Raw genomic sequence first — 26,742 nt, forward strand, 5'->3', positions numbered from 1 at the left:
ACTGCAGAATGCTGTGGTAGCCATGCTGATTAAGTGCGCCTTGAATTCTAAATAAATCACAGACAGTGTCACCAGCAAAGCACCCCCACACCATCACACATCCTCTTCCTCCATGCTTCATGGTGGGAACCACATAAGCAGAGATCAACCATTCACCTACACTGCGTCTCACAAAGACACAGCGGTTAGAACCAAAACTCGAACATTTGGACTCATCAGACCAAAGAACAGATTTCCACCGGTCTAATGTCCATTGCTTGTGTTTCTTGGGCCAAGCAAGTCTCTTCTTATTGGTGTCCTTTAGTAGTGGTTTCTTTGCAGAAATTCGACCATGAAGGCCTGATTCACGCAGTCTCCTCTGAACAGTTAATGTTGAGATGTGTCTGTTACTTGAATTCTGTGAAGCATTTATTTGGGCTGCAATTTATGAGGCTGGTAACTCTAATGAACTTATCCTTTGCAGCAGAGGTAACTCTGGGTCTTCCATTTCTGTGGCGGTCCTCATGAGAGAGTTTCATCGTAGCGCTTGATGGTTTTTGCGACTGTCTTAAAGTAATGATGGACTGTTGTTTCTCTTTGCTTATTTGAGCTGTTCTTTCCATAATATGGACTTGGTATTTTACCAAATAGGGCTATTTTTTGTATACCACCCCTACCTTGTCACAACACAACTGATAGGCTCAAATGCAATAAGGAAAGAAATTCCACAAATTAACTTTTAACAAGGCACACCTGTTAATTGAAATGCATTCCAGGTGACTACCTCATGAAGCTGGTTCAGAGAATGCCAAGAGTGTGCAAAGCTGTCGTCAAGGCAAATGGTGGATACTTTGAAGAATCTCATATCTCAAATACATACACTTTTCTTTGGTTACTACATGATTCCATATGTGTTAGTTCATAGCTTTGATGTCTTCACTATTATTATACAATGTAGAAAATAGTAAAAATAAAGAAAAACCCTGGAATGATTAGGTGTGTCCAAACTTTTGACTGGTACTGTAGGTCCGGTAAATAGCGTCAGCCACTGATAATGCTGCGCTGAGTCCATGCAGGGCACAGCTTCAGCCACTGGTTATGCTGGACTGAATCCATGCCAGGGCACTGTGTCAGCCACTGATTACGCTGGACTGAATCCATGCCAGTGCACAGCGTCAGCCACTGATATTACGCTGCACTGAATCCATGCCAGGGCACAGCGTCAGCCATTGATTACGCTGCACTGAGTCCATGCCAGGGCACTGCGTCAGCCACTGGTTATGCTGGACTGAATCCATGCCAGGGCACAGCTTCAGCCACTGGTTATGCTGGACTGAATCCATGCCAGGGCACAGCTTCAGCCACTGGTTATGCTGGACTGAATCCATACCAGGGCACAGCGTCAGCCACTGATTACGCTGGACTGAATCCATGCCAGCAGCTTCAGCCACTGGTTATGCTGGACTGAGTCCATGCCAGGGCACAGCGTCAGCCACTGATTACGCTGGACTGAATCCATGCCAGCAGCTTCAGCCACTGGTTATGCTGGACTGAGTCCATGCCAGGGCACAGCGTCAGCCACTGATTACGCTGCACTGAGTCCATGCCAGGGCACTGCGTCAGCCACTGATTAGGCTGCACTGAATCCATGCCAGTGCACAGCGTCTGGTTAAGCTGTATTGAGTCACAGAGATGAGCAGAACAGAAACAATAGCCTAGCTCACATTCTGTGACCCCCGTGTCTGTGCTCCCTGAGTCACTGTGGGCTGAATGTGTCTTGTCTACTGAAAAACACACCTGGGTTTTTTGCTCCATTTTCCATTACAATTCTGGAATTAGCTAAAATGACTTCCATTTGATAGATGTTAGAATTTTTAAAAGCTCAGTTAAGCTGAGTTAAATGCTCAGCACTTATAAATGAATGGAAAAGTGGGGCCCTAGTCTCAATCCATTCAAGAGTTACAACACAGGTACTGTACAGTATTCTTGCCCACAACCTTACGAACAACACCCACTTTTCAGTTAGAAAAATATTATGGCAGTGGAGAGTGAGACTGACTCCACCACTGCCACAAACAGGGCTCTGTTCATTTACCAGTGAATAACTGCAAATTCCATCCTGGTCAAGCAAGGATGGGTTTGTTTAATGCCTTCCTCTCTCTGCCAATTCTTAAAACAAAGGCGCTCATTGGAGTCTGCTAGGCTAATCAGATGATGTAAACTCTCTCGCTGTCTCCGATCTGGATATCAGCTAATGTTTTTCTGGAAAGGACTTTCCGAGTTCTCAGAAGGAGAAGAAAGGAGGGAGGAGAAGGGAGGAGATGATTTTAAAAGAAAACATTTGGAAAACAGCCATTGCCATGACGTCATAACTACAACAGGCTCAGGATGAAATGTTCCTTGGTACAGATCTAGGATCAGCTTCCCCTCTCACAATCCTAACCTGAACCGTTATTGGGGGAAATGCATTAAAATTGACCCAAGATCAGCATCTAGGGGCAACTTCACTGTACACACAACGGGAGCAGTGATAAGAGGCGGTCAATGCTGCTTCTACCCCAGACAGACAAGTCATTTAGTCGCCTATTAGATCCTGGGATAGATTTGTGCTGCAGAACTGCCTGCTAGGTCGTTGTGGTCGCATGCGAGTTGTGTTAGTATTAAAGAGGCTGTTGCTGTGTACTATGACTATGACAGGCTCATCTGATGCATGGCATAGCCAGCGTGCCCAAGTGTTGACCCGCAGCAGTAGTAGAAGCAGGGGCATTCCTTAGGGTTCAGAGTGGCTGTCTGTCTGGACAGCCTCCCAACTGTCTCCACAGTGTTCAGTCACATTCACTGGGGCTCTGTCTCTGTCTCCTGGTTATGTGTGTTGTGTTCCTCTCCCTGTCTGCCGTCTGCTGCAGAAGATTAAAAGATAACCTCAACCTTGGCCACTAGTGGGCGCCATGAACACACACACACACACACACACACACACACACACACACACACACACACACAGATCGATCGGGTCAGACTGAGCTTTAATAGGAGATGAGCCATTGGCTGAGAGGCATATTAGGGATCACTCCAATCAGAGAGACAGATCAGGGATCACTCCAATCAGAGAGGCAGATCAGGGATCACTCCAATCAGAGAGGCAGATCAGGGATCACTCCAATCAGACAGGCAGATCAGGGATCACTCCAATCAGACAGGCAGATCAGGGATCACTCCAATCAGAGAGGCAGTTCAGGGATCAATCCAATCAGAGAGGCAGATCAGGGATCACTCCAATCAGACAGGCAGATCAGGGATCACTCCAATCAGAGAGGCAGATCAGGGATCACTCCAATCAGAGAGGCAGATCAGGGATCAATCCAATCAGAGAGGCAGATCAGGGATCACTCCAATCAGAGAGACAGATCAGGGATCACTCCAATCAGAGAGACAGATCAGGGATCACTCCAATCAGACAGGCAGATCAGGGATCACTCCAATCAGACAGGCAGATCAGGGATCACTCCAATCAGACAGGCAGATCAGGGATCACTCCAATCAGACAGGCAGATCAGGGATCAATCCAATCACAGAGGGGTCTGTCTGTCTCTCCTTCAGGCTGACAAGATGTTAGGCTGTCTGTCTGTCTCTCCTTCAGGCTGACAAGACGTTAGGCTGTCTGTCTGTCTCTCCTTCAGGCTGACAAGACGTTAGGCTGTCTGTCTGTCTCTCCTTCAGGCTGACAAGACGTTAGGCTGGCTTACCTCCACGGATAAGCCTTAGTCTATCCTCCTGTCTCTAACGCTTTCTCCTAGCTAAGAAGGGACAGGCAAGTAGGCAGAAACCAATAACCCTTTCACTATGCTGTCTAACTTTTTCTTGCTCTGTTTGATGTGCAGTGTAATGTGTGCATGTGTGTAACTGAGCTAGCAGAACAGAGGCTCATTGGGCTAGCAGAACAGAGGCTCATTGGGCTAGCAGAACAGAGGCTCATTGGGCTAGCAGAACAGAGGCTCATTGGGCTAGCAGAACAGAGACTCATTGGGCTAGCAGAACAGAGGTTCATTGGGCTAGCAGAACAGAGGTTCATTGGGCTAGCAGAACAGAGGCTCATTGGGCTAGCAGAACAGAGGCTCATTGGGCTAGCAGAACAGAGGCTCATTGGGCTAGCAGAACAGAGCCTCATTGGGCTAGCAGAACAGAGCCTCATTGGGCTAGCAGAACAGAGCCTCATTGGGCTAGCAGAACAGAGGCTCATTGGGCTAGTAGAACAGAGGCTCATTGGGCTAGCAGAACAGAGGCTCATTGGGCTAGCAGAACAGGGGCTCATTGGGCTAGCAGAACAGAGGCTCATTGGGCTAGCAGAACAGAGGCTCATTGGGCTAGCAGAACAGAGGCTCATTGGGCTAGCTCTTACTGTAATCTCCAGAGAGTTCCATTAAGCTGCTTTGCTCCTCAATACTGCTCCAGTCACAACATTTCAGCTTCTTATGAATCAATGGGATTGTTTTGAAGCAGTTTTTAAGGTTATATAAAGTTTGTGTGTGTGTGGCTGTATGCGAATGTCCATTCCTCTCTCTATTGGGGAACCAAGGCCAGGCCTAGTAGCAGAGAAAGCATTGAGAAGACAGTGACTGGAGCGCAGACTAACTTTAGCCTGCAGATCCCTTCCTCACTGACTAAGATGGTAGCTCAAAGCGACGGTGGGTCACATTAAACAGCCTGACTTAATCAAGAGGGAAATCTTCTGTAGAAACACAAAAGAAGGCACACTGCAGTAGTGTAGTGTACCCCAATGGAAACAGATTAGGTCTTCGTCCCAGTTGGCATCCTATTCCCTTTATATTGCACTATATAGGGAATAGGGTGCCAAATGCGGAGGAAGCATAAGGATAAAGTACGGTCTTTGTCCCCATGTGCAGTTGCAAACCATAGTCTGTCTTTTTTATGGCGTTTTTGGAGCAGTGGCTTCTTCCTTGCTGAGCGGCCTTTCAGGTTATGTCGATATAGGACTCGTTTTACTGTGGATATAGATACTTTTGTACCTGTTTCCTCCAGCATCTTCACAAGGTCCTTTGCTGTTGTTCTGGGATTGAAATGCACTTTTCGCACCAAAGTACGTTCATCTCTAGGAGACAGAATGTATCTCCTTCCTGAGCGGTATGAAGGCTGCGTGGTCCCATGGTGTTTATACTTGCGTACTATTGTTTGTACAGATGAACGTGGAACCTTCAGGCATTTGGAAATTGCTCCCAAGGATGAACCAGACTTGTGGAGTTCTACAATTTTTTTTCTGAGGTCTTGGCTGATTTCTTTTGATTTTCTCATGATGTCAAGCAAAGAGGCACTGAGTTTGAAGGTAGGCCTTGAAATACATCCACAGGTAGACCTCCAATGGACTCAAATGATGTCAATTAGCCTATTAGAAGCTTCTAAAGCCATGACATAATTTTCGGGAATTTTCCAAGCTGTTTAAAGGCACAGTCAACTTAGTGTATGTACACTTCTGACCCACTGGAATTGTGATACAATGAATTATAAGTGAAATAATCTGTCTGTAAACAATTGTTGGGAAAATGACTTGTGTCATGCACAAAGTAGAGGTCCTAACCGACTTGGCAAAACTATAGTTTCTTAAGAAGAAATGTGTGGAGTGGTTGAAAAATGAGTTTTAATGACTCCAACCTAAGTGTATGTCAATTTCCGACTTCAACTATATATAGGAAGTATATGATCAGATTGGTACTATATATAGGAAGTAAACTCAGCAAAAAAAGAAACGTCCTCACTGTCAACTGCGATTATTTTCAGCAAACTTAACATGTTTAAATATTTGTATGAACATAACAACATTCAACAACTGAGACATAAACTGAACAAGTTCCACAGACATGTGACAAACAGAAATGGAATAATGTGTCCCTGAACAATCGTGGGTCAAAATCAAAAGTAACAGTCAGTATCTGGTGTGGCCACCAGCTGCATTAAGTGCTGCAGTGCATCTCCTCCTCATGGACTGTACCAGATTTGCCAGTTCTTGCTGTGAGATGTTACCCCACTCTTCCACCAAGGCACCTGCAAGTTCCTGGACATTTCTGGGGGGAATGGCCCTAGCCCTCACCCTCCTATCCAACAGGTCCCAGACGTGCTCAATGGGATTGAGATCCGGGCTTTTCGCTGGCCATGGCAGAACACTGACATTCCTGTCTTTCAGGAAATCACGCACAAAACGAGCAGTATGGCTGGTGGCATTGTCATGCTGGAGGGTCATGTCAGGATGAGCCTGCAGGAAGGGTACGGCATGAGGGAGGAGGATGTCTTCCCTGTAACGCACAGCGTTGATTGCCTGCAATGACAACAAGCTCAGTCCGATGATGCTGTGACACACCGCCCCAGACCATGATGGACCCTCCACCTCCAAATCAATCCTGCTTCAGAGTACAGGCCTCAGTGTAATGCTCATTCCTTCGACGATAAACGCAAATCCGACCATCACTCATGGTGAGACAAAACCGCAACTCGTCAGTGAAGAGCACTTTTTGCCAGTCCTGTCTGGTTTGTACCCATAGGCGACGTTGTTGCCGGTGATGTCTGGTGAGGACCTGCCTTACAACAGGCCTACAAGCTTTCAGTCCAGCCTCTCTCAGTCTATTGCGGAGTCTGAGCACTGATGGAGGGATTGTTCGTTCCTGGTGTAACTCGGCAGTTGTTGTTGCCATCCTGTACCTGTCCCGCAGGTGTGATGTTCGGATGTACCGATCCTGTGCACGTGTTACAAGTGGTCTGCCACTGCGAGGACGATCAGCTGTCCGTCCTGTGTCCCTGTAGTGCTGTCTTAGGTGTCTCACAGTACAGACATTGCAATTTACTTCTGCAGTCCTCATGTCTCCTTGCAGCATGCCTAAGGCATGTTCACACAGATGAGCAGGGACCCTGGGCATCTTTCTTTTGATGTTTTTCAGAGTCAGTAGAAAGGCCTCTTTAGTGTCCTAAGTTTTCATAACTGTGACCTTAATTTCCTACCGTTTGTAAGCTGTTAGTGTCGTAATGACCCTTCCACAGGTGCATGTTCATTAATTGTTCATTGAACAAACATTAGAAACAGTGTTTAAACCCTTTACAATGAAGATCTGTGAAGTTATTAAGATTTTTACGAATTATCTTTGAAAGACAGGGACATGAAAAAGGGACATTTATTTTTTTGCTGAGTTTATATGATGTTCAGATTGGTACTGTATATAGGAAGTATATGATGTTCAGACTTGTACTGTGTATAGGAAAGCATTTTCCCATTCATTCCTCAAAGAGAGCTTCCCAACGTTTGATCACACATCTTTGAATGCAGACTGCGTGTCTCCCTTTATGATATGATTTGAAGCTTATGCTGCCAGTGGAGGGAGAAAAGTGGCATTCTGAAACTTGCAGCAAGCCATCATGATGCTTCTGTCTCCCTGTTTGACTTCCAAGGTAGCACCATTCACACAGCTGAACACACACACACACACACACACACACACACACACACACACACACACACACGCACACAGCTGAGCAGCCAACGCTCTGTGCTCGTGGACTCTGCGTTTGAAGTGGGTGCATTGGAAGGTTTAGTCCCTGTCAGATAGCAGCGTGAGTGTCTAACATCAAAGCTAGAGCTGCTTTCTCTGCTTAACACCAAACCGCTCTGCTGGCAGTGTGATAGTGGAGGGAGGGAGGGACGGAGGGAGAGACAGAATATGCTCCCTGGGATATCTGGATTCTCACAGGAACATACTGAGGAGAACTAACAATGTTTTATGGGGTTTTTAGGTAACGTTGTTCCAATCATCACTTGTTTGTTCCCTAGAAAAAAAGGCTTTGCATTGCTTTCTATTGTGAGCTGCTATTCTTAGCCGGGTTTTTTTTCAACCTTTATTTAACTAGGCAAGTCAGTTTAAGAACAAATTCTTATTTACAATGACAGTCTACACCTGCAAAACCCTCCCCTAACCCGGACGACGCTGGGGCAATTGTGTGCCGCCCTATGGTACTCCCGATCACGGCCGGTTGTCGAACCAGGGTCCGTAGTGACGCCTCTATAGCACTGAGATGCAGTGCCTTAGACCGCTGCGCCACTCTGGAGCCTTGGAGGAGGAGTTTATGCTGGGGTACATTTTGTCTCTTTTTTTAGTATGAAATACTAGGAAAGCAGATGCAGTCCGAGGGTATATTTGTTTTACGACGAGGTGAATGATGTCAGATGTGCCGTATGTAGGTGTGGAGGTGTACATTTTTTTCCTCTGCTTACTTTAGAAACATTTCAACCACAGCTTGGAAGGTTTTGGGGGGGAATAGATATTTCATGTCAAGCATTTCCAAGTTTAATTTCGAGAGAGTACACAAGGTTGTCATGTATTGGCACGTCGTGGTTAATGGAATAATGTTGTTTCCATTATGAATTCTGTCATTATCTGTTTGCTTGACCCAAAACATTATTTTTTTCTGCCTTGGGCTGTTGTTTCATTGGACACGTCTTGTCTGTATCCCAAACGGCAGCCTATTCCCTACATAGGGCACTACTTTTGACTGTAGACCTACGGGATATGCTTCTCTAAGTAGCCATATTAAAATCAATAACCTTGACAGACAATGAAACCATTGGCTTTCATGGACTTAATTTAGGTTTTTCACAAAAATCTAAGCAGAGGAATTTTGTAGAAATTGCTTTAAATCTTTTACAGTAATGTTTCTAATTTATTCTGAATGTTAAACCACATTACTACTTGTTTGCCAGTGGAGTACAGCCGGTAATCGGTTTTGGGCATATTTTTGGAAGGGTGGGGCAGTTTCCCCACGGTTTCTATTGATGCACGTACAGAATTTGCTCGAAGGCCAGGAAGTAGGGATGTTAACGGTTAACCGTTAACTTCTATGGGCTACGTGGGAGGCTAGCGTCCCACCTGCGGGACACACTATTCAACAGCCAGTGAAATAGCATGGCGCGAAATACAAAACAGCAAAAATCTCATAATTTCATTTTCTCAAACAATCAGCTATTTTACACAATTTTAAAGATAAACTTCTCGTTAATCTAACCACATTGTCCGATTTCAAAAAGGCTTTACGGCGAAAGCATAAAATGTGATTATGTTAGGACATAAACTTCACAAGAAAAACCACACTGCCATTTTCCAAGCAAGGACATGCATCACAAAAAAAAAATACAGCTAAAATATTCACTAACCTTTGCTCTTCATCAGATGGCACTCATAGGACTTCATGTTACACAATACATGTATGTTTTGCTCAATAAAGTTCATATTTATATCCACAAACCCCATTTTACATTGGCGCGTGATGTTCAGAAAATGTATTCCCACCAAAACCCCCGGTAAATGAGCACATCAATTTACAAAAATACTCATCATAAACGTTGATAAAATTTACAACAGTTGTTGAAAGAATTATAGATACACTTCTCCTTAAATGTAGATGTTTTTTGCATTGGATATATTTACCATATCATATGGAGACAGAAACATAAACCTTTTACCTTATCATAAGTAGACATAATTGCAAATGATTAAATCCTTCCAAGAGAAATACAAATAATAGTAGTTACGAATTGAACTTTAATTAAATGAGTTGACTCTTCACATGGGATGATTTCACTGAACATCAAAAGAAAGGGAATATTGAATGATCCCCATTGATCCATCGCATCTCCCAAAAATGTTTTCAACATACATCTGTAAAATGAAACTAGAAACTAAAGCTTTGGTTGTCTTCCTCTCAGGCTTCATTATCTTCTTCCTGGACCTCCTCAATGTCCACCTCTTGAACATCAGACTGAGGCCTCATCTTAACTGTCACTTTCCAACCTTGTTGAGGATGGCTTGTTGTCAGGCTCAAAAAGCCTCAAATTTGCCTGGATGGCCACCAATTTTTCAACCCTTGTATTGGTCAGCCTATTGTGTGCTTTGGTGTGTGTGTGTGTTCCCAAACAAGGACCAGTTGCGCTCTGAGCCGGCTGATGTTGGTGAGATTTGGAGGATGATGGAGGCAACAGGGGAAAGAGCCTCAGATCCACAAAGTCTCTTCCACCAGGTGGCTGATGAGATATGTTGGCACTTCTGCAATATTGTATCTCCATCCCAAAGCCCTTGCTTGGAAGTGTACCTCGCCAGACTGCCAAGAACCTTGCCGTCATCCAGGCCAAGGTGGCTAGACAAAGTAGTGATGACAAAATAGGCCTTGTTGACCTCTGCACCAGACAGGATGCTCTTGCCAGCACACTTGGGGTTCAACATGTACGCTGTAGTGTCTATGGGCTTCAGGCAGAAGTCTTCACGCTTTTTGATACATTTCAGAACTGCAGTTTCCTCTGCTTGGAGCAACAGTGAAGTGGGCAGGGCAGTCCGGATTTCTTCTCTTACATCCGCAAGCAGAGTCTGAAAATCAAACAGGAGGGCATTGTTTCTCTCAATCCGTGCAAGGGCTTCTGCTATAGGTTTCAGGAGTTTCAGGCTGCTTACCACTCTCTCCCAAAATACATAATCCTGGAAGATCCTCTTGATGGGGTTGTCCATATAGGTAGACTGTGATATGGCTGTTTCTTGGAGAGACTCCTTCCCCTCCAGGAGACTGTCAAACATGATGACGACACCACCCCAAAGGGTGTTTCTGGGCAGCTTCAATGTGGTGCTCTTATTCTTCTCACTTTGCTTGGTGAGGTATATTGCTACTATAACTTGATGACCCTTCACATACCTAACCATTTCCTTGGCTCTCTTGTAGAGTGTATTGATTGTTTTCTGTGCAATGATGTCCTTGAGGAGCAGATTCAATGCATGAGCAGCGCAGCCAATGGGTGTGATGTGAGGGTAGGACTCCTCCACTTTAGACCAAGCAGCCTTCATGTTCGCAGCATTGTCTGTCACCAGTGAAAATACCTTCTGTGGTCTAAGGTCATTGACTGCCTTCAGTTCATCTGCAATGTAGAGAACGGTGTGTCTGTTATCACTTGTGTCTGTGCTCTTGTAGATACTGGTTGAGGGGTGGAGAGGATGTAGTTAATTATTCCTTGCCCACGAACATTCGACCACCCATCAGAGATGATAGCAATACAGTCTGCTTTCTCTATGATTTGCTTGACCTTCACTTGAACTCTGTTGAACTCATCCAGCAAATGAGTAGATAAAGCATGTCTGGTTGGAGGGGTGTATGCTGGGCGAAGAACATTCAGAAATCTCTTCCAATACACATTGCCTGTGAGCATCAGAGGTGAACCAGTTGCATACACAGCTCAAGCAATACATTCATCAGCATTTCTCTGACTACGTTCCTCCATTGAGTCCAAAAAACTTCTCATTCCAGGAGGACCGTGAGCTGTTGCTCTCGATAAGGTGTCTGATTCATAACTTTCACCTCGAATAGAAGTAGAGGGACTTTTGTCAGAGGTTGCTTGTTGTGAGCACTGAGGGAACTTTATGCACTTGGCCAGATGATTCTGCATCTTTTTTGCATTCTTCACATATGATTTGGCACAGTATTTGCAAATGTACACAGCTTTTCCTTCTACATTAGCTGCAGTGAAATGTCTCCACACATCAGATAGTGCCCGTGGCATTTTCCTGCAAAGATTAGGGAAAAAAACGAGTAAAAAAAAAAATACAATTCCATGTACAGATAAATAGTTAAGCAGTTAAGTTTAACAACTCCTTTGTAAGATAAATGTTTTAAAATGAACCATGTATGGAAACAGGTGAATTAACACTCCTCAGTTAGCAGGCTCAAGCAAGCTAAAACCAACATGGTAGCAAAAACTAACTAGCAGAAATTGTTAACATGTTAGAAATGATTTAAACACACTTTGTAATAGGCTACTATTTAATAGTTAAACAAAAAATAATGTATGTCATATAAAATATATTCACCCCACCCAGTATTGTAATCAAGACTTAACAGAATGCATGTAGTCCTTGGCTCAGACAGTGTAGTAGTGTGGGCTCAATAGCATCTCATTAGTGTGAAAGATCTTGAGAATCAACTGTACATGTGATAGAAATCTTCCCATGGAAAATTTCCCTGAAAAATTCTGAACATTTACGGGAAAGTTTCTGACCTTTTGCAACCCTAGTCATCATACATTTTATGTATCATGCGCACAGCATACAGGGCCTAGTTTGAGGAGTGGAATAGCCTACCACATGTCAGGCTACTGGAGTGAAGCCTGCTGTTGGAAGCCCAGTCATTGCTCAACAAATAACAATTCTAAATGCGATCGTGTGTTAAAAACGGTGGCCACAAAAAAAAAAAAGAGCTTTTTGTTTTCTTAATCTCAGCTCGTAATGCGCGCTTCCCATTCGCCATTTGGATGCATAGGCTATAGTCTGCATAGGCTATAGCCTGCCTACCATTGACTATCAGCGCATCACCCACTACTGAGCTTGGGCAGTATAATTGTTTGAAACGTGAACGTTTTACTCTACTTCAAATGAGGAGGCATGGCCTACCTCGATTCAAAGTAGCCTTGCGAAAATCCATCCATAGAAACATAGAGGCAATTATTGTATAAAGACTTAAATCCATTCCTCATGCCATTAATCTGCATTTCTCTCTCTCTCTGTCCTATGAAACCGCTCACAATAGGTCTGCTGTTTAGAACTGTGCTTTCCGCTAATTGCATTTTGGGTAAATGTTTGAAAACGACATTTTATTTTCTGTGTCATTACAGGAGTTTCATGTTCAATAATAGGTTATAGCCTTTTGACTGTAAGACTGTAGGCTTGCTATTGTCGCATGTCTCCATTTAAGCTCTTAAAGAAACATTTCCGGTCCTTGTATGCATGCATAGTATCAGAGAGGAAGAGGCGAAGCAAGAGGTATCACTCTCGCCAAAATAAGTCCAATGGGTTTATTTTGGGCCTAAGCTTGTCGCCTGCCTTTCCGCCTTTGGACGACTCCCATTGTTAGGGCGGAAACATAAGCATCTCGTCACTATATCTCTGATAGTATTTTCTGTTGGTTATGTCATTTTACTGTTTGGGAAAAATGTAACAGTTTCTTCTCCAGTTAATTAGTTGGCAGCAAAATTCACTGAAAATTGCATCCTCACCAGGAAGGCATTTTCCCCCAGCCAGCTCAGAGATAGAAGCCACAATCCAGCACATGTCAGGTCTGCACACATGAACACGTCAGAGAGACGTTCTTTAGGTTAACTGATGATATGACTGGGTATCCGGACTCACTCGCACTCTGTTGACAAATTCCATGGATTGATAGGCCTACTACACTCATTGTCATGTGTGCTCCCTCTCTGGCCTCTAGGTAACCAGGCTGCTCGTTACGGCGCACACCTGTCACCATCGTTACGTGCACCTGCGCGTCATCAGACTCACCTGGACTCCATCACCTCCCTGATTACCTTCCCTATATATGTCACTCCCTTTGGTTCCTTCTCCAGGCCTTCTGTTCCAGTGTCATGTCTGTGCGTTGTTTGTGTTTCTTGTTTTGTATTTAGTTGCGTTTGTTTATTAAAACACTCACTCCCTGAACTTGCTTCCCGACTCTCAGTCCACTCGTTACACTCATGTAAAATGTCATTATTAATAATCACATTAACACAAAGACCACCATAGGCCAACGGCCACCGATGTTTGATTTTGTAAATTTAAAGAATTTACCCCAAAAAATCTATGTCCTGCTCATTCCCTGACTTTTCAAAATGTTTTTATTTTACACCTGAGAGGTCAGATAAAAAATAAAAAAAAATCACAAGCAGAAGAGTATTTAGAGCCTTTTGACCTGTTTTTTTTCCACACCTACTGTATTCCTAACTTAAAAACCTCTTAAGGATCGGACCCTTTTTTTTCAAATTTTCACCTAAAATGACATATCTAACTGCCTGTAGCTCAGGATCTGTGCAAGGTATGCATATACTTGATACCATTTCAAGTTTTTGGAAATGTGAAATTAGGAGAATATAACATATTAGATCTGGTAAAAGATAATACAAAGAAAAAAACGAAATTCAAACTACAGAAATATAAATATTTAACATTCATGAAAATACATGTGTAATACATCAAAATAAAGCATAACTTCTTGTTAATCCAGCCGCTGTGTCAGATTTAAAAAAGGCTTTACGGTGAAAGCACACCATGCGACTATCTGAGGACAGCGCCCCGCATACAAAACCATGAAAAACATTTTTCAACCAGGCAGGTGCGACACGAAAGTCAGAAATAGCGATATAATAAATGCCTTACCTTTGATGATCTTCTTCTGTTGGCACTCCAAAAGGTCCCAGATACATCACAAATGGTCTTTTTGTTCGATAAAGTCCTTCTTTATATCCATAAAAACTCAGTTTAGCTGGCGCGCTTCAGTCAATAATCCACCGGTTTCCCTCCTTCAAAATGCATACAAAATGAATCCCAAACATTACCAATAAACTTATCCAAACAAGTCAAACAACGTTTATAATCAAACCTTAGGTACCCTAATACGTAAATAAACGCTAAAATATAAGACGGAGAATAGTATGTTCATTACCGGAGATAAATAACAAAGAACGCGCTTTCCTCCACGCGCATGGAAACACTACAGCCAAAATGGAAGCCACTTAGAAAAACTACAAGTTCTAGCACATTTTTCCAAAAACCAGCCTGAAACTCTTTCTAAAGACTGTTGACATCTAGTGGAAGCCCTAGGAACTGCAATATGGGAGGTTTTCGCCTTATAATAAAAGTGACAGCTATTGAAAACAGTGGTAGGCAGAATTTTGGGGGGGGGATTTTTTATCAGTCCTTGGGGTTTTGCCTGCCATATCAGTTCTGTTATACTCACAGACATTATTTTAACAGTTGTAGAAACTTTAGAGTGTTTTCTATCGAAATCTACCAATTATATGCATATCCTAGCTTCTGGGCCTGAGTAACTGGCAGTTTACTTTGGGCACGCTTTTCATCCGGACGTCACAATACTGCCCCCTAGCCCAAAGAGGTTAACCTCTCTAGGGTATGTGGGACGAAATCGTCCCACCTACTCAACAGCCAGTGGAATCCCGTGGCGCGTTATTCAAATACCTTAGAAATGCTATTACTTCAATTTCTCAAACATATGACTATTTTACACCATTTTAAAGACAAGACTCTCGTTAATCTAACCACACTGTCCGATTTCAAAAAGGCTTTACAACGAAAGCAAAACATTAGATTATGTCAGCAGAGTACCCAGCCAGAAATAATCAGACACCCATTTTTCAAGCTAGCATATAATGTCACATAAACCCAAACCACAGCTAAATGCAGCACTAACCTTTGATGATCTTCATCAGATGACAATCCTAGGACATTATGTTATACAATACATGCATGTTTTGTTCAATCAAGTTCATATTTATATCAAAAACCAGCTTTTTACATTAGCATGTGACGTTCAGAACTAGCATACCCACCGCAAACTTCCGGTGAATTTACTAAATTACTCACGATAAACGTTCACAAAAAACATAACAATTATTTTAAGAATTATAGATACAGAACTCCTTTATGCAATCGCTATGTCCGATTTTAAAATAGCTTTTCGGCAAAAGCACATTTTGCAATATTCTGAGTAGATAGCCCAGCCATCACGGCTAGCTAATTTGACACCCACCAAGTTTGGCCCTCACCAAACTCCGATTTACTATTAGAAAAATGTGATTACCTTTGCTGTTCTTCGTCAGAATGCACTCCCAGGACTTCTACTTCAATAACAAATGTTGGTTTGGTTCAAAATAATCCATAGTTATGTTCAAATATCCTCTGTTTTGTTCGTGCGTTCAAGACACTATCCGAAGGGTGACGCGCCCGACGCGTTTCGTGACAAAAAATTTCTAAATATTCCATTACCATACTTCGAAGCATGTCAACCGCTGTTTAAAATCAATTTTTATGCGATTTTTCTTGTAAAAAAGCGATAATATTCCGACCGGGAAACCTTGTTTACGTTCAAAGACGAAAGAATAAAAACATGGTGTCGCCTCGTGCACGCGCCTCAGTCTCATTGTTCTCTGATCGACCATTATCCAAATGCGCTACTGTTTTTCAGCCAGGGCCTGCAAAGACATCATTCAACGGTTTGCCGCCTTCTGAGAGCCTATGGGAGCCGTAGGAAGTGTCACGTTACAGCAGAGATCCTCAGTTTTCAATAAAGAGAGTGTAGAAGGCCAAGAAATGGTCAGACAGGCCACTTCCTGTAAGGAATCTTCTCAGGTTTTTGCCTGCCATATGAGTTCTGTTATACTCACAGACACCATTCAAACAGTTTTAGAAACTTTAGGGTGTTTTCTATCCAAAGCCAATAATTATATGCATATTCTAGTTTCTGGGCAGTAGTAATAACCAGATTAAATCGGGTACGTTTTTTATCCGGCCGTGCAAATACTGCCCCCTACCCTAGAGAGGTTAAGAAGAAAATCTTATTTACAATGACGGCCAAACCCAGATAACGCTGGGCCAATTGTGCACCGCCCTATGGGACTCCCAATCACTCCCGCGGCAGCATTGCTCTGGCTATTAAGCAAAAAACTAGTAACATAATAAACTTAACATTTTAAATATGCTATTCTGTCATCAATGGATGAATGGGTGACAGAAACAAGAATCATGTATAAACTGATAATTGTGCATGTGACTTCAGTGAAATGAATGATGAGGAGGTTGATTGAATTTGATTGATCTGAATGATCAGGATGAAGAGGATGATTGAATTTAGAATAATAGTGTAATTATGATAAAGAATTGTGGGTGGTATCACGACTCAGGATAAGACCCAGATGCAGACACAGGAGGTAGATGGTTCGGTTCTCAGAATATTTATTATCACAAAGGGTAAGGCAAAATGGCAGGTCGAAGGCAAGCAGAGGTTCGTAATCCAAGGCAGAGTCAACAAGGGACAGAACGGCTCAGGATCAGGGCAGGCAGAAAGGTCAGAACCGGGAAGACTAAAAACGTGAGACAAAGGGCTGTAAGACAAAGGTTTAATCCTAGACACATGGAAAGTGGGATGTATACAGAGGGTACGGGGCAACAGAAGATGAAAAGCGGAGGGGCTACTGACTTTAGAGATGGGGAATGGACCAATAAAACGAGGACAAAGTTTAAAATACTCCACCCGGAGGGGCAGATCACGGGTGGACAGCCATACCCTCTGCCCGGGGAAGCTGGGGTCCCCCTCTTCCAGGTACGCCGACAGCGGTGGACGAACATCTGGGCTGAGGGTATGCTGACCTCTTTCTCTTGCTCAGGGAAGAGCAGTGGCGGGTTACCCAAGGAACACTTGAAGGGCGAGAGTCCAGTGAGGGAGCAGGGAAGGGAGTTGCGGGCGTACTCCACCCACACAAGTTGCTGGCTCCAGGTGGTGGGTTTGGCAGAGACGAGGCAGCTAAGAGTAGTCTCCAGGTCCTGATTGGCTCGCTCTGATTGGCTGTTGGACTGGGGATGAAACCCGGAGGAGGCTGGCCGATGACCAAATAAGGGTGCAGAATGCCTTCCAGAAGCTGGACAAGAACTGAGGACCCCGATCGGAGATCATGTCGACCAAAAGCCCATGGATCCGGAAGACGTGCTGCCCCATAAGCTGGGCTGTCTCCTTGGCTGAAGGTTACTTAGGAAGGGGGAATGAAATGTGCAGCTTTGGAAAACCTATCCACCACAGTAAGGATGGTGGTGTTGCCATCTGACGGAGGGAGACCAGTGACAAAGTCCAGGGATATGTGGGACCAGGGGCAATGAGGAACAGGGAGTGGTTAAAGGAGGCCAGCCGGAGCTTGCCGCTGAGTCTTTTTCTGTGCGCAAACAGTGCAGGCGGTGACGAATGCGGAGATGTCCGGACCCGTGGTGGCCACCAAAAACGTTGGCGAATGAAAGCCAGGGTCCAACGGGAGCCAGGATGACAGGTGAGTTTAGAGGAATGGGCCCATTCCAGGAATGGGAACCGGGCCGAATCTGTGACGAAAACCCACTGCGCCTTGCGGTCCCGCTTTCAATACCCCAGACTAGTGTAGCTGCTAGACAGGAGGTAGGGTGGAGGGTCTCGGGGTCAGATGGTGTAGCAGTGGAACTATACAGGCGGGAGAGTGCGTCAGGCTTCACATTCTTGGACCCGGGACGGTTGGCAAAATTGAATCGAGTGAATAACAGAGCCCAACGAACCTGCCTTGAGTTGAGGCTCTTGGCGGTGCGGAGATATTCCAAATTCTTGTGGTCGGTCCACTCTAAGAATGGATGTTCTGCCCCTTCAAGCCAGTGCATCCACTCCTCCAGCACCATCTTGACCGCCAGAAGTTAGATTTCCCACATCATAGTTCCTCTCAGTGGAATTGAGACGATGGGAGAGGAATGCGCAGGGATGCTGCTTTTGGTCCTGGCAAGAACGCTGGGAAAGGACGGCCCCCACTCCAATGTCCGAAGCGTCGACCTCCACCACGAACTGACGGGACAGGTCCGGATGGATTAAAATGGGGGCTGTCGTGAAATTATGTTTCAGATCCAGAAACGCTCCTGGTCAGCAGCTGGGGACAACATGAACAGAACCTTGGGAGAGGTGAGTGCAGAGAGGGGGGAGGCCAGGGTGCTGTATCCCCGAAATAAAGCGGCGGTGGAAATGAGCAAATCCCAAGAAATGTTGCAGCAGCACTCTGGATGTGGGTTGGGGCCAATCCACCTCCTCTCTCACCTTGTCAGGATCCATCTGAATGTTCCCTGCAGTGATGACGTATATCAGAAAGGAGATAGTGGAATGATGGAAATCCCATTTCTCCGCTTTAACAAACAGCTGGTTCTCCAGGAGGCACTGGAGGACTTGTCGGACATGGAGAACATGCTCTTGAGCCGACCGGGAAAAGACAAGGATGTCGTCAAGATGGACAAACACAAACCAGTTCCACATGTCCCGAGGGAACATCGTTGACCAGGGCCTGGAACACTGCGGGAGCATTGGTCAGACCAAACGTTATAACCAGGTACTCGTAGTGTCCGCTAGCCATGTTGAAGGCTGTCTTCCACTCGTCTCCTTCCCGTATCCGAACCAGGTGGTAGGAGGTCCAACCCCGAAAAGATGGTTGCCCCCTGGAGACGCTCGAAAGCAGTGGAGAGGAGTGGTAGCAGGTAACGATTTTTTACCGTTATGTCATTGAGGCCTCGGTAGTCAATATACGGAGCAGGGTTTTGTTCTTTTCCACAAAGAAAAACCCTGCGTCTGCTGCTAGAGAGTCCTCAATGTATACCTCCATGGTCTTGGTCTCCGGGCCAGACAGGGAATAAAGCTGCCCCCCAGGTGGTGTGGTGCCCGGGAGGAGGTCAATGGCGCAATCGTAGGGTATATGCGGAGGAAGGGATGTGGCGCGAGCCTTGTTGAATAATTCCCAGAGGTCCTGGTTGAGAGAGATCTGAGGCTTTTCCCAAGCTCTCAGAAGGATGTCCCAGGGCAGGCTGCGCCGCCTTAAGGCAATGTGCGTGGCAGAACGAGCTATAAACTGAATGGACTCAGTGATTACCCGACACTTGCAGGTTAATGGGAACCGTACTGTGAGTGACCTGCCAATGGAGCATCTGTCCAAAGCTCTGGCGTCCATGGGAATGGAGAGGAGTTGGGTAGAGAGACCCTGGTATCTGAGCTGGGTATTATCCATGAAGCTCTCGTCAGCCCCAGAGTCAATGAGCAAACTGGAGAGATTTTGACCGGTCACCCCACAGCAGGATAGCGTGGAGAGGAGTACGGGTAATGGTAGTTTGGAAACTCCCTGTATGGCCCACCAGCGTTCCTCTACCTATTGATGAGCCTGGTCTTTTACTGGACAGGTGGCTATGTAATGTCCTGTAATACCACAATACAGGCATCTGTTGGAGCTCAGCCTGCTTAAATGTTCACTAGGAGAAAATCTAGCCCTGCCCAGTTGCATGGTCTCTGGAGGAGACGAGCTGCCAGTCCCCGATGATCCCCGAGGGGGCTCGGGTGATATCGGATTCTCTCGGGAATGCAGGTGTCGAGGACTTCCAGGGTTCTTCGGAGGCAAGGGAGAAACTGTGGACGAGCGAGTGTGGCTGACAACAGACAACCTCACCCTCCTGCGTTCCCGTAGGTGCCCATTGATCCTTATAGTCAAGGCTATGAGGGAGTCGAGGTCCCTGGATAACTCCCAGGCTGCGAGTTCATCTTTGATTCCCTCCGATAATCCATGAAGGAAGGTGTCGAACAGTCACTCCAAGTTCCAGGCACTCTTGGCGGCCAGTGTGCGAAAGTCTACCGTGTAGTCTGTTTCACTGCGGGAGTCTTGACGCAGACGAAGTAGCTTCCGAGCAGCCTCTCTCCCGGACACCGGGGAATCGAACAGCTTTCTTACCTCCGCCACGAAATCCTGCAAACTGTCAAACAACGGATTGTTGAGTGAGCGCCCTTCCAAACATCAGTTTTATGAGACACTATCTTCGACCGATCCAAAGAAGGCTAGGCTGTAGCTCAAAGATGAGGGAGCACTGGGAGAGAAACGCTTGGCAGGTTCCAGGATCTCCAGCACAGCGCTCCGGAGGAGGTAAGTGGGGTTCTCGGGAAGTCGGTGTAGGCTTGGGAGAAACATCGCTAGTAGCAAGGTTACTGAGCGCCCGGGAGGTTTCCGTTGTGGCTTGCTACAGTAATGGGTTGAACATATGGTCATGGCGTTCCTCCAAGGTATGGAGTCCCTCCATAAGGTTCTGAAGTAGCTCCTTGTGTCTTCCAATGGTGGCTCCTTGCAGGGAGACAGCGTTGTGGAGCTGGTCTGAGTCTGCTGGGTTCAGTCATGGCCAGTTAGTACTATCACGACTCAGTATTAGACCCAGATGCATACACAGGAGGTAGATGGTTCGGCTCTCAGAATATTTATTATCACAAAGGGTAAGGCAAAAGGGCAGGTCGAGGGCAAGCAGAAGTTCGTAATCCAAGGCAGAGTCAATAAGGGACAGAACGGCAGGCAGGGTCAGGGCAGGCAGAAAGGTGTAAACCGGGAAGACGAGAAAACAAAATTAATGCGAAGGCAACACATGGAAAACTCGCTGGGATGACTTAAACGCTGGTTTAATGGGGGGATAATGGGGGAAAAATGGGAAACACCTGGTGGTGGGGGGGGAGACAAGCACAAGACAGGTGAAACAGATCAGGGTGTAGCAGGCGGTCTAATTAATTTATTATGAAAGGCTGGAAATTGTACATAATTTCCCCTCGGAGAGTCAAATCAGACAATGAGGTCAACATACAATGTGTGTAGTTGTCAATGGCAAGCTGAACCAAACGAATGGACACAGAATTTAGATGAGTTGGAGTCAGATGGAGGATCAGATATTGAGCTTGAAATCGACGTTGTTGATGAAGAGTCTTCATTTGATTCTGATGTTGACCTCGAACCTCCGCCTCCGATGCCTGAGCATCGCCGCAGAAAAACCTGAACAGAGCCAACTGCCATGGTGAGACAGGAGTCTGGGAGGAATGACACGGTTTGGGAAGAAAAGAGTGATGAATTTATGTGACATGCAGATGTTGCAGCACATCCGAGATTGTACTGTTGCACATGAGCACAGAAAAGGAACCAGTATATAGGACATGTCTATGGATGAACTCTAAGCATTGATTGCCCTCTTGCATGTCTGCGGTACGGCGGAAAGAGCATGGATGTGAAGTCATTTTGGTCTGATAGGTGCCACACAACCGCTTCAGAGAGATTATGTGACACCTGCGGCAGGTGCACACGAAACAAGGCCCATGAAAACCATGTGCAGTGCAATCGATCTGTTTGTGGGGCTTGCTCACACAAAGCCCCGAAGCTGTGCGCTGACTGTGGACCCAAAGCATCAAAAGAAGACCAGATTGATTAATTTACATTTCATGCATAAAGGCATGTCCGATACAATCAACAAATGACTGTTTTTATATCTTGTCATGAATATATTTCTTTTATTTTTGATATTCATTCTATCAACAAATGACTGTTTTTATATCTTGTCATGAATATATTTCTTTTATTTTTGATATTCATTCTTTCCAGTTGTTCATGCACTGGTGCTTTTGTTTAGAAATATAGCAAATACTTTCACCTGTGACCTGGCTGGTTATATTATTATTTATTATTATTATCTTTTTCGTTTCTACTTTGTTAATAGTTTATAACTCTACTAATGGTAGATCAAATGGATTACACTGTAATGTTTTATTGGAAGGGAAACTAAAATAAGCTATAGTTCTACGTTTTTCCTAGGACTTTGTAGAATTATACAAAACATATCTTATATTTCCACAAATATTTCTTCATGCAATTAATCCTTTCGAATAGTTGATGCACTATTTATCAAGCGTTGGCGCTTATGTTTGCTGCACCTTGCGGGTTGATGCATATGCTGAAGGCGACGCCCGGCATAGTTCTCCAGCGGGTACTTCTAGGCATAAAGGCGGTTCTAGTGTTTATCTCCATGTAATATCACTGATTTGTAAGATTTATGGCTTTGGTCTGTCTATCAACAACTTCCAATTCTACTCCAGCGGTTGTCTAATGTAATAAATAATAATACATTTAAATTATAACATGCTTTTAATTGAAAGACAATAGCAAAGTGCAAAGTATGTTGGCCAAATTCCATGTCGTTATAGGTGTCTAGTTGCGGTTAGTGCTGGCTCAGCCCTTGTCCATTCCCCAGGGGTTAGGGTTTAGTGTGTAGTTTCAGTCAGTTTGGTTAGTGCTGGCTCAGCCCTTGTCCATTCCCCAGGGGTTAGGGTTAGGGTTTAGTGTGCAGTTTCAGTCAGTTTGGTTAGTGCTGGCTCAGCCCTTGTCCATTCCCCAGGGGTTAGGGTTAGGGTTTAGTGTGTAGTTTCAGTCAGTTTGGTTAGTGCTGGCTCAGCCCTTGTCCATTCCCCAGGGGTTAGGGTTAGGGTTTAGTGTGCAGTTTCAGTCAGTTTGGTTAGTGCTGGCTCAGCCCTTGTCCATTCCTCAGGGGTTAGGGTTTAGTGTGTAGTTGCAGTCAGTTTGGTTAGTGCTGGCTCAGCCCTTGTCCATTCCCCAGGGGTTAGGGTTAGGGTTTAGTGTGCAGTTTCAGTCAGTTTGGTTAGTGCTGGCTCAGCCCTTGTCCATTCCCCAGGGGTTAGGGTTTAGTGTGTAGTTTCAGTCAGTTTGGTTTTGTGCTGGCTCAGCCCTTGTCCATTCCCCAGGGGTTAGGGTTAGGGTTTAGTGTGTAGTTTCAGTCAGTTTGGTTAGTGCTGGCTCAGCCCTTGTCCATTTCCCAGGGGTTAGGGTTAGGGTTTAGTGTGTAGTTTCAGTCAGTTTGGTTAGTGCTGGCTCAGCCCTTGTCCATTCCCCAGGGGTTAGGGTTAGGGTTTAGTGTGCAGTTTCAGTCAGTTTGGTTAGTGCTGGCTCAGCCCTTGTCCATTCCCCAGGGGTTAGGGTTAGGGTTTAGTGTGTAGTTTCAGTCAGTTTGGTTAGTGCTGGCTCAGCCCTTGTCCATTCCCCAGGGGTTAGGGTTAGGGTTTAGTGTGCAGTTTCAGTCAGTTTGGTTAGTGCTGGCTCAGCCCTTGTCCTTTCCTCAGGGGTTAGGGTGACCTCTGACCCTTCAAATGAGCTTCCCATCAGTCACACAGTACACACACACCACAACATACCCACAGGAAGTAGGGGTGCTGCAGCAACCCCCTGAAAAATCAGAATTAGAATAAAAAGTTAATAAGCATATATATTATATACAGTTAAATACATATTTTTCAGTATTCACCCCCCTTTCTCTTCCATCCATCCCTATAGAGAGAGGAAATGGAAGAAATCAAACAGAGGAAGCCAACACTAGTGAGATCTGTGTGTGACTGTCTACTGCAGGGGTGTCAAACTGATTTAGCCCCTTGGGCTGCATTCGGTCTTCAATAGGGTCCGGAGAGCCACACTAAAAATTTGTTATATTTCCTCTGTGTCAAAATGTGCAAGAAATAGTCCTCCATCTATCGTTTTGGGATTTTCGATGTTCCTTGACTGTCTAGATTTAATTTCAGTGATTATTAGCGAGCTGGACACAGCCAAGAAACTGTATTCATGTAAATCCATGATTTATTTCCTCAAACCACCCACGGCCAGATTGGGACCCCCTTGTGGTCCGTATGTTTGACACCCCTACTGTGTGTAGTGACGCCTCAGCAGTGTGATGGTAGATACAGGAAGCTGGTTTTATGTGTGCCCCTGTCTGCTCTCTATTGAGGGCTAACAGCCATGCACTGTGATGGACCGCTATTGTTGGTGACATTTGATTTACTTTTCTGTTCGTCTTTCCCCCTCCTCTCTTCCTCCCCCCCTCTTTCTCTTTCTCTCTCTCTCTCTCTCTCTCTCTCTCTCTCTCAATTCCTTCTATGTCTCTCACACTGTTTCTCACCCTGCTTTCTTCCTTTCCTTCTCTTCATTCCCTCCTCCTGCTCTTCCCCCTCCCTCCTCCTCCTCCTCCTGCTCTTCCCCCTCCCTCCTTCCTCCTGCTCTCCCCCCTCCTCCTCCTCCTCCTGCTCTTCCCCCTCCCTCCCTCCTCCTGCTCTCCCCCCTCCTCCTCCTGCTCTTCCCTGTTCCTCCACTGCTTCCTGCTCTTTCCCCCTCCCTGTTCCTGCTCTTCCCCCTCTCTCCTCCTGCTCTTCCCCCTCTCTCCCTCCTCCTGCTCTCCCTCCTCCTCCTCCTGCTCTCCCCCCTCCTCCTCCTCCTGCTCTCCCCCCTCCCTCCTCCTCCTCCTGCTCTTCCCTGTTCCTCCACTGCTTCCTGCTCTTTCCCCCTCCCTGCTCCTGCTCTTCCCCCTCTCTCCTCCTACTCTTCCCCCTCCCTCCTCCTCCTCCTGCTCTCCCCCCTCCTCCTCCTCCTGCTCTCCCCCCTCCCTCCTCCTCCTCCTGCTCTTCACTGTTCCTCCACTGCTTCCTGCTCTTCCCCCTCCTCCTCCTGCTCTTCCCCCTCCCTCCTCCTCCTCCTGCTCTCCCCCCTCCCTCCTCCTCCTCCTGCTCTTCCCCCTCCCTCCCTCCTCCTCCTGCTCTCCCCCCTCCTCCTCCTGCTCTTCCCCCTCCCACCCTCCCTCCTCCTGCTCTCCCCCCTCCTCCTCCTCCTGCTCTTCCCCCTCCCTCCCTCCCTCCTCCTGCTCTCCCTCCTCCTCCTGCTCTTCCCCCTCCCTCCTCCTCCTCCTGCTCTCCCCCCTCCCTCCTCCTCCTCCTGCTCTTCCCCCTCCCTCCCTCCTCCTCCTGCTCTCCCCCCTCCTCCTCCTGCTCTTCCCCCTCTCTCCTCCTCCTCCTGCTCTCCCCCCTCCTCCTCCTCCTGCTCTCCCCCCTCCCTCCTCCTCCTCCTGCTCTTCCCTGTTCCTCCACTGCTTCCTGCTCTTTCCCCCTCCCTCCTCCTGCTCTTCCTCCTCCTGTTCTTCCCCCTCCTAATCTTGCTCTTACCCCTCCTTCCTCCTCCTGCTCTCCCCCCTCCCTCCTCCTCCTCCTGCTCTTCCCCCTCTTGCTTCCCCTACCCTCTCCGTCCGAGAGACAAAGACCCCAGCCGCCTCCTGTTTCCATCTCTCTCATCCCCCTCTCTCATCCCCCTCTCTCTGTCATTTGGAGGCAGTCCGTCCGTCGGCTGTGTGCGTACACTTGGCTCACACACACACTCTGGCTCTCCATAGTCTGAGAAGTAAGGCTGCTGTGTTCTACATGGCAGGATATTGTCTTGGTTAAGGCCAGTAAAGGAGGTAGTGGATTGCATGTCGCCGAGGCAACACAGCTTTGTGTATTAATTAGATCCGTCCTTCCGGTCTCCTGGCTACTGGTTTGGCTTTTGTTCTTTAAATGGAAGGACTATATCACGGTAAGGATGGCTTTTTTTGTCTTGCTGCTCTGTTCTCGTGTGGTGTAGGCTACACTGCTACGCTTATACCCTGCTCTGGGTTACGCTAGGCTAGCTTGCTGAATGGAACAGCATTTACAGTAGTGTTTTCCTCTCCCTCTGTACTGGTGTGTGTGTGTGTGTGTGTGTGTGTGTGTGTGTGTGTGTGTGTGTGTGTGTGTGTGTGTGTGTGTGTGTGTGTGTGTGTGTGTGTGTGTGTGTGTGTGTGTGTGTGTGTGTGATATTTTTTAACTCCTATTATCTGTGTTGCTCCTGTCTTGCTAATGGCAGCCAAGTCAATAAAAACACAGCATGTGGTCAGAAATGTATTACTTGGACAATTAGCAGTGTGTTTAATTAGCTTCATTTTTAGATCCATTTATTAGTGGTGATGATAGTACATTATTGTATTAATTGATTATGTCATCTCTTCACCCAATCATACCGGGGCCCATCAGTGACGTGTAAAACATCTGTCTCTATTGACTTGTCTGCAGAGGGTTCATACTATATCTGGGAAAGAGCTTTACACAACAATCCATAGACGTTTTATTCACTCACTGACATTCTGTACAGTACAACATGTAGCCTTGATGCATTCCACTTCACAATCCGATGTTCATTTCTTTCTTTATGTCTATTACATTCTGTTTCTGTCAAACTGCTAAAGGCTGACCTAATGGCTGAGACTAAGGATGTGTTCCAAATAAACCGTAGTAGTGCACTATATAGGCTAAGGCTTAGGCATTTGGGACAAAGCCTGAGACACAGAACTGTTGTTCTGCAGTGTCTGTTCAGTTCCTGATCCAAGCTGTAGATAATCATGTGTCAGTCCCAGTGATAAATGGCCCTGGTCACTGCTGGGTAGTGTGTTGATGTGTGGGAGGGAGGGGGGAGAGGGAAGAGGGAGGAGAGAGAGAGGGAGG

General features: G+C 45.9%; 1 protein-coding gene across 3 annotated transcripts in view; it reads left to right on the forward strand.

Annotated features, from left to right (window-relative positions):
* The window catches only part of LOC115174064 (focal adhesion kinase 1-like), a 230,923-nt gene that overhangs the window by 25,744 nt on the left and 178,437 nt on the right, over positions 1-26,742 (forward strand). Inside the window, exon 1 of one of the 3 annotated variants that reach the window (XM_029732718.1) lies at positions 25,538-25,798. The exons of the other annotated variants lie outside the window; for them this stretch is intronic. Coding sequence (XP_029588578.1) covers positions 25,780-25,798 — 19 coding nt within the window. The 5' untranslated portion in view covers positions 25,538-25,779. Of the gene's footprint in view, positions 1-25,537; positions 25,799-26,742 lie in introns of those variants that run through there. 3 annotated transcript variants of the gene reach the window in all.

This window comes from Salmo trutta, chromosome 34 (assembly GCF_901001165.1).
Source record: "Salmo trutta chromosome 34, fSalTru1.1, whole genome shotgun sequence".
Taxonomy (NCBI): Eukaryota; Metazoa; Chordata; class Actinopteri; order Salmoniformes; family Salmonidae; genus Salmo; species Salmo trutta.